At 40.4% G+C, this 12,681-nt stretch overlaps 1 protein-coding gene across 1 annotated transcript in view; it reads right to left on the bottom strand.

Annotated features, from left to right (window-relative positions):
- Positions 1 to 940: 940 nt before the first annotated feature.
- Positions 941 to 12,681, bottom strand: part of MOXD1 (monooxygenase DBH like 1) — a 60,910-nt gene continuing 49,169 nt past the window's right edge. The window contains exons 9-12 of the mRNA XM_082481629.1: positions 9,754 to 9,813; positions 7,455 to 7,597; positions 4,101 to 4,269; positions 941 to 1,411 (exon numbers count right to left, since the gene is read on the bottom strand). Of these exons, the coding sequence (XP_082337755.1) occupies positions 1,247 to 1,411; positions 4,101 to 4,269; positions 7,455 to 7,597; positions 9,754 to 9,813 (537 nt within the window). The 3' untranslated portion in view covers positions 941 to 1,246. The remainder of the gene's footprint in view (positions 1,412 to 4,100; positions 4,270 to 7,454; positions 7,598 to 9,753; positions 9,814 to 12,681) is intronic.

Below are 12,681 nucleotides of genomic sequence, written 5' to 3'. Positions count from 1 at the left end.
CAGTGACATAAAATGTATGTAACAAAGTCTGTATGTAACTAAGTCTACAGAGCTTAGTTGTAGTGAAAGTGTTGCAGTGCTCAGGGAAGCACTCTCAACGTCCAAACCAACTTACTTTTATAGCCACGCTCCAGTAAGGTTTATGCAGCACTGTGGAAAAATTATAGTTTACTGTAACTGCAGTGTGGCTACAAAAATAAGGGAGTTTTTGGATGTTCAAAGTCTTTTTCTACTGTGCTGCGTGCTTTCATTGGGGAGTAATAAATTAGGTATCTTTTGGGAATCTTCCCTGCCTTTACTCCAAGTAGAAAAGTTGCAGATTTCCAAATAAATAAGCAAATAAATAAAAAAAAAATTACACGAGGCATAAAAATAACCTCTTAATCAACGGTTTGGCCAATCATGGTGCTCGGCATGTGCTTACAATAGCTCCTGGCAGGCTCGTGCTCCGGTTCCCTGTGCGTGCCAGAGCCTGGCTGGGAGATAGATCTTTATTGCGACTGCTATCCAGATCAAATCTAGCAAAGGCGTGCCCTCCCCAAAGCTTTACTCGCTGTACAAATACCTTAAGACAAAAGAAACACACTGAATTGCCAGGGACTGGGGAAGAGATAAAGAACAGAAAAGGGGGCGAGAAATCCCTGCCAAGCTGAAGGACTCACGCAGCAATGGCTATGGGGAGATTTGGGGTTCATCCCTTTCACACCCATCGCGCTCGCTGCTCTTAAGGTGGAGAGAGAGTTTGCAATGTGTTGCTCCCAGAAATGTCCTTCCCGAATGAATCCTTCCTGTAGCTTTACGGCAGGTGTCAGTCAGACGTGCCCAAATATCCTTTTGCGAGACTTGTCCACGCAGAAATAATTTCATAACCTGCGGATGTCAAGAGCCAAGACGAAATAATACAGCACACACCAGGCTGAATGTGGTTAACTAAGTTGCTTTTAGTTTATTAATTTTACCCATATACAGAGTTGATTTTGAAAACACCGTGTGAAAGAGCCAGGACAAAGTGTAACAAAATGGTGCGGGAAAAGATTTCAATATGCAATGTGCCAGTGTACCTACTGTGTTTTGTACATACTTTACATTGAAAACCAAAAACCCCACAGTTTTCTGAGGAAGCACACGTTTTATTTGGAACTGGCAAATTTAGTTTATTAATATGTAAAAAAATAAATCTACAATAGCAACAGTGCAAACACATCAGAACTTGCATGGCAAACAGAACGCAAATGAATAAAAATTATTATACAAAGGGCCCGATGTTTCCTACGGTACTGGCTGTGACATGTCCAACAAATAACAGGGTGAGGAATAAACTGCAACGTAAACAGGAAGATGAGCTGCATATTACTGGTTCTGTCTTGTAGGGTCTCTCTATTTCAGGGGGTAAAGCTGTCATGCCTTGGATCTGCAATTAAAATAGTAAAAAATTGATCAGAGCGTCATCACATAAGATTAGAAATCTGTATTTTGCTCTCAAACTAGTTGGCAGCTTGCAGGAGAATCTATTGTTGGGTTTGTGACTCTTACTGTGGAGACATCGAGCTCAGTAAAACTATTAACGTATTGCATGCCAAATGATCAGCCAGTGTGCACATCCCTTGTTCTCAGCTCGGGAACAGCTGTACACACTGGCATCCTCTCTAGTAAAGCAAGGTTAGGCTTTTTTTGGTTGATTTGTATGGCCTTATTTTGCTTTGTGGGGCTGTTTGGTTGGGTTGGGTTTTGTTTTCATCTTTCTGGCAGATGAAAATGGGAGTTTACAGTCTTACAGTGCTGTAGGGATATTGGATGACATTTGAATGTGTTCATTAGTACACACAAGGCTTACACTTGCACGTACAAGGCAGTTATTCGTGCACCCATTCATTTCACAGGATCACAGAATGGTTGAGGTTGGAAAGGACCTCTGGAGGTCATCTGCTTCAATGTCCCTGCTCAAGCAGGGCCACCTACAGCAGTGTCATATTGCTATATAGTGAGCATTTTTTACTCTTCCCTTAGAACTCAGTGCAATTTTATGGAGTTAGATGTAATTACCTGCCTGTCCTGGCTTTGACATGAAACCAGAGAGCTTTGGGTACACTGCTTGGCTATGCTTTTCCTAAATGTATTCCCTACACATTAAAGAAAAGAAGCTATGCAAAAAGTGAGCCCCTGGACACAAACATTTTGAAAGTTTAAATGCCCACCTGCAGGGCATGTGCTTGCTTTGTTTTTTTTTTTCATGTTGCAATTATCCTGCACTGAGGTGAATATCTAAATATTGACTTAATCTTAGCAAACACAACACAAAGCTAAAACTGACCAACAGACCATCCCTACAGAAGGATAAAGGTATTTTCGACTCAATTCCTCTGCTTCAAGTTTTTTTCCTTCTTGTAACAACTCACTGATTGTTTGGCTATTCAGGTTAAATCTGTTCTTGATTTTGATGAGGATGGCCAGTTTAATGTAACGTCATTAATAGGGAAAGGAAAGAGTTCTAATCTTAGCTTTGATGAATATGCCCTAGTCATTTCAAATAGGAAACTGTGATTAAAAGGAAGAACTAAGCACTCCCAGTTCCAGTGAGCTCATTCTTTGACTGCGTTCTTTAAGTCATAAGTATTGCTCCTTCATCCTGTAAGATAAAGGGGAACGGCATTTTCCAGAAAGCATACCATTTAAAAAAAAAGGGAAAAAAAAAAGGAGCCTGTCCTCTCCTGATAAATTTTCTGTGTGCTTTTCATCATCTTAACTTGTCCTCTGCCAAATAATCAGTGAAAGAGTGGCTACGCAGCTGCTACTGGCCAGCAGTTACGAAGAACAAGAAGTTTAACCAAAACTGGTGAGTAATCACATGTACTGTCAATAACTACTTTTCAGAGAAGGTCTGTAGAGGGACAAATATTAGAAAAAAAACCCCAGAATCTCTGATTACTTTAAGCACACAGTATTTCATTGACAGCCCGTGGGCAGAACAGTCTGATCGATGTTGGAAGGACCTGAGAAGGCCGCTGCAGGAAGGGCAATTTCTTCACCACTTGAAAGTACAGTGTGACCCACTGCGAGGCAGTGTGGGCTGTTTTGCGGGGTGAGGAGAATGAGGCAAAGGTCCTTTCCTAGGAAGTATTTCATCAGTAGTATGTTGTATCAGCTCTGTTAGGCTGTCCTAAAATCGCAGTAGGAGATACTCTGGTACAATGAGACAATCTCCCCTTCTAAGCAGAAAAGCTCAAAAAATTAAAATGGAGTCTTGGATTTGGACTCTGTAAAGGAGTTCAAGGAGCAATATATATTTTTCAGCATCTCCTTCAGGGATGATACGACATGCACTAGTAGTTCTTTATAAACACACATCAAAACTAAAGATGACAGCTTTTCCCAATGGTCCTGTTAAAATGCCAGTAGACATTTAGAATGAATAATAACTTACTCCAGAATTATTTTTTGTCTTACAGTTTTTTGCATCAAGAGAATTGGGAAAGGAAAACTATAGAAGATAAAATCTTCCAAAGGTGCGCAAAGGGAACAGACAAGCCAAATGTACTTTTTTTGGCCCAATACTATAGACATCTCTACGACACAAGACCAACAAAAAAGCAAGAAATTTTGGAAGGTAGTCTAAATGCCTGGGTTAAGAAGTTAGATTTTTGAGGCTTCCCTGTGCAGTCAATAAGCTTCCCCCTACAGAGTAACACAGAGAAGAAACCGATTTAGGGATTTTGAATCATCCATCGCAAGACCCTAACATAAGTTCCTGACGATGGAGGCAGCCAAGGGAAAACAGCTCTTTAACTTAGCCACCTAATCCGGACACACATGTTAACTCTCTGATCAGTCCCAGACACACTGAAAGACTCCATACTCCTATTGCTGATTCCAAGTGCTGATGAAAGCTCCAATTTTTCTATTCTTTTTAAATACTTCTAAAACTCGAGTTAGGTGAAAGCATTGATAAAACATTCGCACCATTTGTTATTGTATGTAAATGTAATGTAGCTGTGTAAATGGTCCGAAGACATATAACCAGGTACTTATTAATTCACAATGAAGTGTAGTAAATCACAGTTGTTTCAGGGAGCTGTTGCCTCCTTTTCAACATTTAGACTTACCGACCATTCTGCATTATCTGTTTTTGAACATCTCACATTCACTGGTAGTTTAAGCACAAGTTCATTATAGGAGACACCCTCCGATCTGGACCATTTGAATTTGTTCATAGCATCCATAAAAGACAGGTTTTTGTATTGCTTAGGACTCTTGATAATGAAAGGCCAAGTCCTAAAGAAAAATAAATGAAGAGATTTTAAAAAATACATAAATACCATCAAGTTGGAAATGATGAGAAAATCTGTTGGGGAATCTACTCAGAAAATCAAATGTACTATGTATATTATGCATAACTCACATTTTCAGCTAAAAGTTCTCTGCTACAGAAAACTGATGCTGTTTCACTGATTTTAACAGAATTACAAAAGTTAGTCAGCAGTTTAGGACTTGCTGCCAGATGCTTTTAGAAATGAAGGACTTCAACTTAAGAAAAGGAATCACATTGCTGTTCTCTGATCTACAAACTGAATACACAGGCAATACAAAACAGATCTTCTGTTGCAACTTCTTAGAAAAAAAAAAAACAAACAAAAAAAATTCCACACCCTCTACTAGGCTTGGCAGACAGTGTTGTAAAGAAACGTTTGCCATCAGAAAGCTGCTTCCAGATGGCTCTGCCAAGCTCTGGTCATAACTCGGATAACAGGTCAAAACTCAGCCTCACACAGGAGTTGCTCTAACATGCGTTGGTTGGCAGCAGTGCCAAAAGATCAAATGAGAATAACTGGTGTTGTGGACAATGCCTTTTGGCATGTCCCTACATGCTGGCTGCAAGGGGACTTTTCGCCAGGGGTGGGATAGAGACCTGCCGCGCTGCTGTGAGAGCTCTATTTGCCCACATGTGGGAATCCTCTCCATGAACAAGTGGGGCCAATCCCATCCCTCACCAGCCAAAGATGTGGAAAGGGAAGGAATGAGATTTCTTGCCTTTCATTTAGTAAAGAAAACTCAATAATAATAACAAAGAAAAAAAAAGCTACAGAAAACCTTTTCCACTGTTCTTGCTTTCTCCTTGTTTGACTCTACTGGGATGAATGGCAACAACATGGTGGATGGGCCAAGTTTTTGAAAACATAAAGTCAAATACAGCTAGTGGAAGAATGAAAGTAACTAAAACTTTATCTAAGTAACCTAATTAATACTTTGGTTGGAGCATGAGTTATCTTTTCAAAGCACTTTAGACAGAACTGCTATCTTGCAGTAGGCTGTCTCCCACTTGCTTTGGGTAAAGTGCTGCCTATGCCAAAGTTCTGCTCTACGCATCACCTAGGCACGGAGGACGTAATTTTAATCAGGCACTTATTTTACACTATTGTGGCCCAATCGCTTTCATCTCAGCTCCTCATGATTTATACCGCTGCCTGTGCCACCACACTGAGGAAAAAAAGAGTTTTAAAGTGAGCCACAGTGCCTTGATCCTGCTTCCAGTTTGCCTTCATGTGTAAGTCAAGACAGACTTTAGAGGAGTCAGTGAAGCAATTCCTGTGTAAGACTGACACAAGAGAGATGAGTATCAGGTCACATATCCTTAGGCTGACAGAGCTTAATGAAACAAGAATTGTGGATTAGGTCATAAATACTAGAGGCATTAATAATCTCTTCTTCTAATTACTATTCCATTTGCGGCAGACAGTCTGCATACTTACTCTATTCAAAACATCTTTATTTCCCCAGGCCAAATGTGCATTTTTTCCTTAAGTACAGTTATCATGAATGAACGCTCAAGAGAGCATACATTTGTTAGAGTATTTTCTTTCTAAGCTCAGAAAGATTCTTTTAGCTAGGACTAATTTAGAAACTGTGTTCTCCCTCTATTAAGAGATTTTAAATAGAAATAGTGCGGAAAACGAAGTAGACATTGATTGCATTGTGACTTTCTTCAGACTCTTCTGTCTTGGATATAAATTTCAGAACTAAGACCAGTAAGCCCGTACAACAGATTACTTTGTAATAATAGTTTTATATGGTTTTGTTAAGATAAACTCTATAAGGAAAGAAAACTTTTAAAATTTAAATGTGATGACACACTATCAGTCTATCGATTTTATTTTAAATCCTTACTATTACCTTAGTTTAATGCAACTAACAATACACGTGTAATTCACCTTTCACCACTAACAGTGCATTCTGCTTTCTATTGTTTGATTATTTTTCTGCATTTCATTCATTTGGGAACTTTCCTCTTTAGACTATTCTCACTGTTTATAGTCACTTCCACTGCTGATCTGCTATTGAGATGCTTTAATTTTAAGAACTGTAAGGAACACTTCAAAACTGAAATATGCTACTTATCGATTTTTATATATTCACACATGTTTATCCTGTCTATCATGGGCTTCCTCTCATGTCCTACCAAAATTTACATTTTATGTTAGATTCTGGAAATCACTCTTGCTCTTAGTGAGCGATATTGTGCAGGTCATCCCACTGACATCGAAGAGCAGGAAGGCCAGATCCAACTACACACTGGGAAACATTTTGTTCTTGCCAAGGTCTGTCATGATGAAGGACAGCGAGACTGTGACACCTTGTTTAAAATTCACCAGCCTGCAGGAGTCCAAGACTCAGGAGATATAGCATCTTTGCACAGAATTGCAAGCCCCTGTAGCCAACAGTTCACCTAAAAAGCTCTTTTCTTCCTCTTGGCTAGGGTCCTACCACTGGTTCCATGTTTTTCTCTCTACTGACCTTGCAGACCATCCTCTGACTTGTTATTCTTCCAAAGCCTCCATTCTCTCATTTCTCTCCATCATGGTACTTATCTGCCATGTATCTTTTACTATGAACAATTAAATATTCTCTCAGTCTCTCAGTTTCCTTTCCAACTTACAACTTCTTCCCCTTTTCTGTATTTTTGTCAGTGTCCCCAAGGCAGCGTAAAGCTCTATATGTGAGCAACAGTTCTAGGATCTGGTTGCACCCATTGACTTCAGCAGAATTACTGACAACAAATCTACCCAGGGTAATTCAATACCCGTGCTCCCAAGCTCCTTTTTTGCAAAATTATCTCTATATATGTGAAACACTGATGTTTTTTGATAAATTAATAGATTTGAAACATTGATATGACATATGACACAGTCTTTTTACAGATGGTTGTGGTGAAATAAAACTGCATTGAGAAATACTATTTCTTTAACAGAAGAAACTGCTGTTTTATTAATAACAAAAAAAAAAAAAAAGATGCAAAATAATTTGGCAGGGGAAGTAAGTAGCAGCACAGCGTATTGACTAAAAACAAGTGGCATTAGTGATCCTGCAACTACCAGAAAGAAGTAAAGGTCATATAAAAATGACCCTGTAATCCAACAGACAGAAACAGAGGTGCTACGCATATATATAAACATTTCACTTGCCTGACTGGTCTATAGATTTCCTTAACACCAATGAACTGGAGTTGTTCCATTATATCTGGAATACTTGCACATCGGGTGAGGTTGATTCTCGGGTAGTAGAGCAGATACGACAGGCACATTTCATTCCTGGTGCTCAGACCACCCTGAAAATGGAAAATGAGATTTTTCTTTTAATCAAGATAGCAATGGAATCCCACAGATAAAAACACTGATTAGCGTTTATATGCTAATCGAATGTGTATCAGGAGGCCCAATTCAACAGGTTTACTTTGCACATTAAGCTGTCAACTAACAAGAAGTTATTACAGAATTCATTACAAAATGCACTGCAAGCTCAAGCAATAGCTCCTGAGCTTAAAAGAAGTCAGAAAGAACAACTATAAATCAATAGAATAAGACTCTTGTTATGTTGAAGAGCACTACCTGAGTTCAGGTTTATTTTCAGCTGTCTCCGAGTTACGTATATCTACCACATTTCAGAAAAAGGCCTTCAAAGTGGAGCAGATGTGGAAAAAATCTGGTAGGATAATTAGTCTGTTTAATAAGAAACTAAATGAGCTTTGCTTAGTAAAATGGAGGCTGGGATGGAATATGTATCTATGTGAACTCTCCTTGTAAGTCCATATGCAGATTAAAAGTAAAAGAAAAGAGTTATTTAATTTAACAGATAATGTTGACTCAAGAACAAATGAGCACTAACTATAAAATAATTAATCAGAGGAAGATTTTTAGCTAGCAGAAGAAACAGACTCTTAAACAGCCTTCCCTTGAGAGCCGTGGGGCAAACAACTAACTTAAAATTGATCTTGGTAAATATGGACAAGATTATGAGCTACACGTTCCTAAATGCCACGTGAGAACAGTTCCACAAATCTCACAGAAACACAGGAATAGGAACGGAGAAGATAAAACACACGAACCAAGGGCCCAAAGCTAGTGTGGTCACCATGTGGTCACCAAACAGGACAACAGAACAATAACTCAAAAGCCTTCGTTCTCTTTTGCTTTTCTTTATATACCTACTGCATGCGCCTACATGCCAGCAATGTAGGAGAGGGAGAGGTATCATCACAGGCAGAGGTATTGCTGTGCTCTCTGGGTGCCAAAACCAGGTCTTCCTTGCTGAACAGAAACTCCTCAGGTCTCACCTCCGGAGGTCTGGATCTAGCCTCTCCTGAGGAAGTGGGATCAGCTTCTGGCGAAGGATAGGTGCTGGCAGCTACATCCCTCCCATAAACATAGTGGGTCTGGCATCGCTCTCTGGTTTTGCAGCCAGTTGGCACCGTCTAGCTCATGTCCCAACAACCGACTTTGCTTCACCTCCAAAACCAAGTGGACACATCGCAATGGCCTCTGCTAACCTAAAAAGCTGCATCTGGGAGACGGCGTGCTGCCACGTGCTAAGCCTGAGCTGGACCCCCCCAAGCCCTGAAGGGGATGCTCAGCCCCCGGCCATGGCCCTGCCTTCTCTGTTGCTGTGGCCGTGCACCCAGGGCTGCAGCACAGGCTGGCCAGAGAGGTTGTGGAGTCTCCCACTCTGGAGACGTTCAAAACCTGCCTGGACGCTGTCCTGTGCAACTTGTTGTAGGTGACCCTGCTCTGGCAGGGGGGGTGGACTAGATGATCTCCAGAGGTCCCTTCCAACCCTGACTATTCTGTGATTCTATTCTGTGATTCTGTGACTGTAAGGGTGTGAGGGTACAGCGTGAGCTCCTCCAGTGCTGCCCTGGGAGCAGCAGCTCTCCGGGAGGGTCCCTGCCGGTGGAAAACCTGCCACATGAGAAAGGCAATGCACAGAGGCTCACTGTGCCCAGCATCCTCCTCCCAGCCCGAAGGACCTGCCCTCAGCCTGGATTCTACATTAGACACAAAAGTGGTCCCATCTCGGTCACGGCATAAGTCAAAATCAATATGTAAGAACTTGCATTTACAATGTGTAACAAGTCCATAGAAATAATTTATTAGAATATGCAGAATTTGCGTGTTAATATATGTTATGAAGAAAGCACTCCTTATACTAGCAAAGTCTGATTTTTAAAGATCTTCTATGAGCTCATTTGCTTATTTTTATAAACTAGTCATTTGAATGCCTTATGCAAGAGATCAGACTATGATCATAATATGATCATAATAGCCCTGATGACTATAAAACCCAAGAAACTATGAAAGGAAAGATAATACATAATTATATGCACACAGGCATTAGCAAGTAAGTTCGCACTTTTTAAAAGCATTTTAAAAGATTTTAGTCCCCATTATTATGTGTGTACTTATTTTGATCCACTAAAACTTGTCTTACCCATGTCATGCGCATTCGGTCCACAGTACTGTAGTGACATTCTGTGATTAAATTATCCCCCTGAAACACAAGGTTTAGGAAGTTCACAGTTCTGAAGTTTATCAACACCAGCTTCAGGTAACCACAGATGACAGCAAACACTTAAGAAATAAAGATCAGAGCAGTGGATACAACTTTTTGAAAGAGCAAAGGATAAGGTAATTGGCATATGTTAAGGCCTTGGCACTTAGCATTCATATTATCCCAGATCCTCAGGGATCCCCCACGGATTTAAACAGAGTCTTATTAATCATCTGGTTTGTTTTTCTAAAATAGCAATGGAGGTGCCCAGTTATAATCCCATTTTCAGGAAAATTATAAATGTAGACAATGTGTACACATGATTCTCGCTCCAAAACTCATCCAGTGCTACTTTGGATAACTTTCCCCAGGCTAATTTATCCTGCCAACTTCAACAGCAATACTTGCCAAATGAGGAAAAGAAGATTTTCCACATCACAATAACAACTATTTATCTGCCAAGCCTGGGAGAAGAGGAGTGGCAGGCAAAGACTTAACTATATTGACAGATATGTATGGGAAAGGCTGAATACTTACCTTCTCAGGTACATACAATTAACTTTTTGCTGTCTTGACAAACTGATCTACAGCTTGGTAGTACCTTTATTCCCTGTACCTAATCAAATACAAATCTCAAAATCACCATAATAATCAAGTGGAAAGTAAAATATTGAAGAACGTAGTCAGACGTCAAAAATCTGATCTTTTGGGCAACTTTGTATCGCAAGGATGACAGAGTTTTATTTGCTTCAGTTATTTTTTTTTTTTGTATCAGCATCTTCCCTTATCACCCATTGTATTAATCTTCCCTTAAAAAATAAAATCACTCTTCAAAGACTGAGAATTCCTCCTTTCCTGTGTGCTGTCTCCATGAGCTGAAAGAAGTATACACTCTCGGAAGAGCTGGCAGAAGAAGAGAATAACAAGAACTCCTATGAAAATTTTTAATATTAATAATTAATTGATTAGTCTGTGGTCCAAATTACACCAGAATGATGTATGTAAAGCTGTACTGGTATTTTTGCATAAGATGAAAACAATAAAAGGCATGAAAAAGGCTCACTTCAGAGAAAGGATTCCTGCTTCTACTCGAGCTGTATTTTTAAGTTGCTGATGCTATCAAATACCTCTTTTAGTCTTTCTGCTGTCTCCTCCCTTTTGTTCTTGAATTTTAAGAGGCCTTTCTCTATAATCTGTGTGGATTTTCCTAAAAATATTACAGGCTTTCTCTGCAAACCTGTCATCTTCTGCCAGCCCTTTTCCTCAACTCTTCAACACTTCTTTGCTGGAGGAGGTAACACCAGTTTGTCTTTGAAGTCCCCGTGGAGTACAAGCGGTTGGACTTCAAAGAGTAAATGCTGCACCTGAATATCCATGTTTTACTGTAGAAATCAAATTAGAAAGTTAACATTTTAGGTTCTTGCCTTTAAAGGACAAATATCAAAGTAACCCAGTGTGGGAGAAGAGACATAAGAGAAGAAGGGACTTGCAGAGAAGCCTGGAAGTTTAAATCATGGGGCTCCTGACTATACTTGAAGTTCCGTCATTTCAAACATCTTTCCAGCTCCCTTCCTTTAACTGGCTTCAATCACTAAAAAAATCCAGTTGTTTGATATTTTGCATTTGACCAATTCCATCAAGTAACGTGTTTGTTCACGTGCACCTGGACAGGTACATCTCCAGCTGCTCCGGTGGTCAGATCTGGAGCATCCAACCATTGCAACAGTAAACTTTCTATCCTCAGGTCAAAACTTCAAAAATAGATGCCAGCTGGAACTAACAAAGGTTGAGTGAATAATTTTTAAATGAGTGACTCAACCGAAAAAGTAGAGACTCTTCATGCAATACCTATGGATAGCTGCTGCTTTATAATATGATTGCAGTTGGGATGTTTCTAAAAGACAGATTACATTTTTTCTCACAAGAACAGCAGACAGAATTGCATTATTTCTTCTTCTGAAGGATTTTGTTTACTCACTGAAAACTCATGTGAAACATGAGCATAGAATTTTACTCCCAACAACAAATAAAAATGTGAAACAAACAGAAGACTTGGCTGATTTGTAGACGCATGTTTGCAAGGCTGGATACTTGCTGTGTGCAAATACTCAGGATGTGCTACTTGGCTCCAACGGCTCCATAAAGCCACACAGTGGTGTGTCCACTCTTCTGCTGGCTGGATGCACAAAGACGGCACAACAAGGCACACGTGATTTTATAATCTGCTTTGTTCAAGTGTTTCATAGAATCATAGAATCATTTAGATTGGAAAAGTCCTTTAAGATCGTCAAGTCCAATTGTCCACTGATGGAGTCCACTGCCAAGTCCACCACTAAACCATGTCCCTAAGCACCCCACCTACACATGTTTTAAACACCTCCAGGGATGGTGACCCAACCGCTTCCCTGGGCAGCCTGTTCCAATGCTTGATAGTGCTAAGCACAGGGGAACAATCACTTCCCTAGTCCTGCTGGCTACACTATCCCTGATACAAGCCAGGATGCTATTGGCCTTTTTGGCCACCTGGTCACACTGCTGGCTCATATTCAGCAGGCTGCCTACCAACACCCTAGGTCCTTTTCCCACCAGGCAGCTTTCCAGCTACTCTTCCCCAAGCCTATAGCACTGCATGGGGTTGTTGTGACCCAAGTGCAGGACCCAACACTTGGCCTTGGTGAACCTCATACCATTGTCCTCGGCCCATTGATCCAGCCTGTCCAGATCCCTCTGTAGAGCCCTCCTACCCTCAAGCAGATCAACACTCCCAACTAACTTGGTGTCATCTGCAAATTTGGTGAGGGTGCACTCGATCCCCTCGTCCAGATCATTAATAAAGATATTAAAGAGAATAGGCCCCAATACTGAGCC

The sequence above is a fragment of the Vanellus vanellus genome (assembly GCF_965231255.1).
Source record: "Vanellus vanellus genome assembly, chromosome: 3".
NCBI classification, from domain to species: domain Eukaryota; kingdom Metazoa; phylum Chordata; class Aves; order Charadriiformes; family Charadriidae; genus Vanellus; species Vanellus vanellus.
This window is presented reverse-complemented; position numbering and strand designations above follow the sequence as displayed.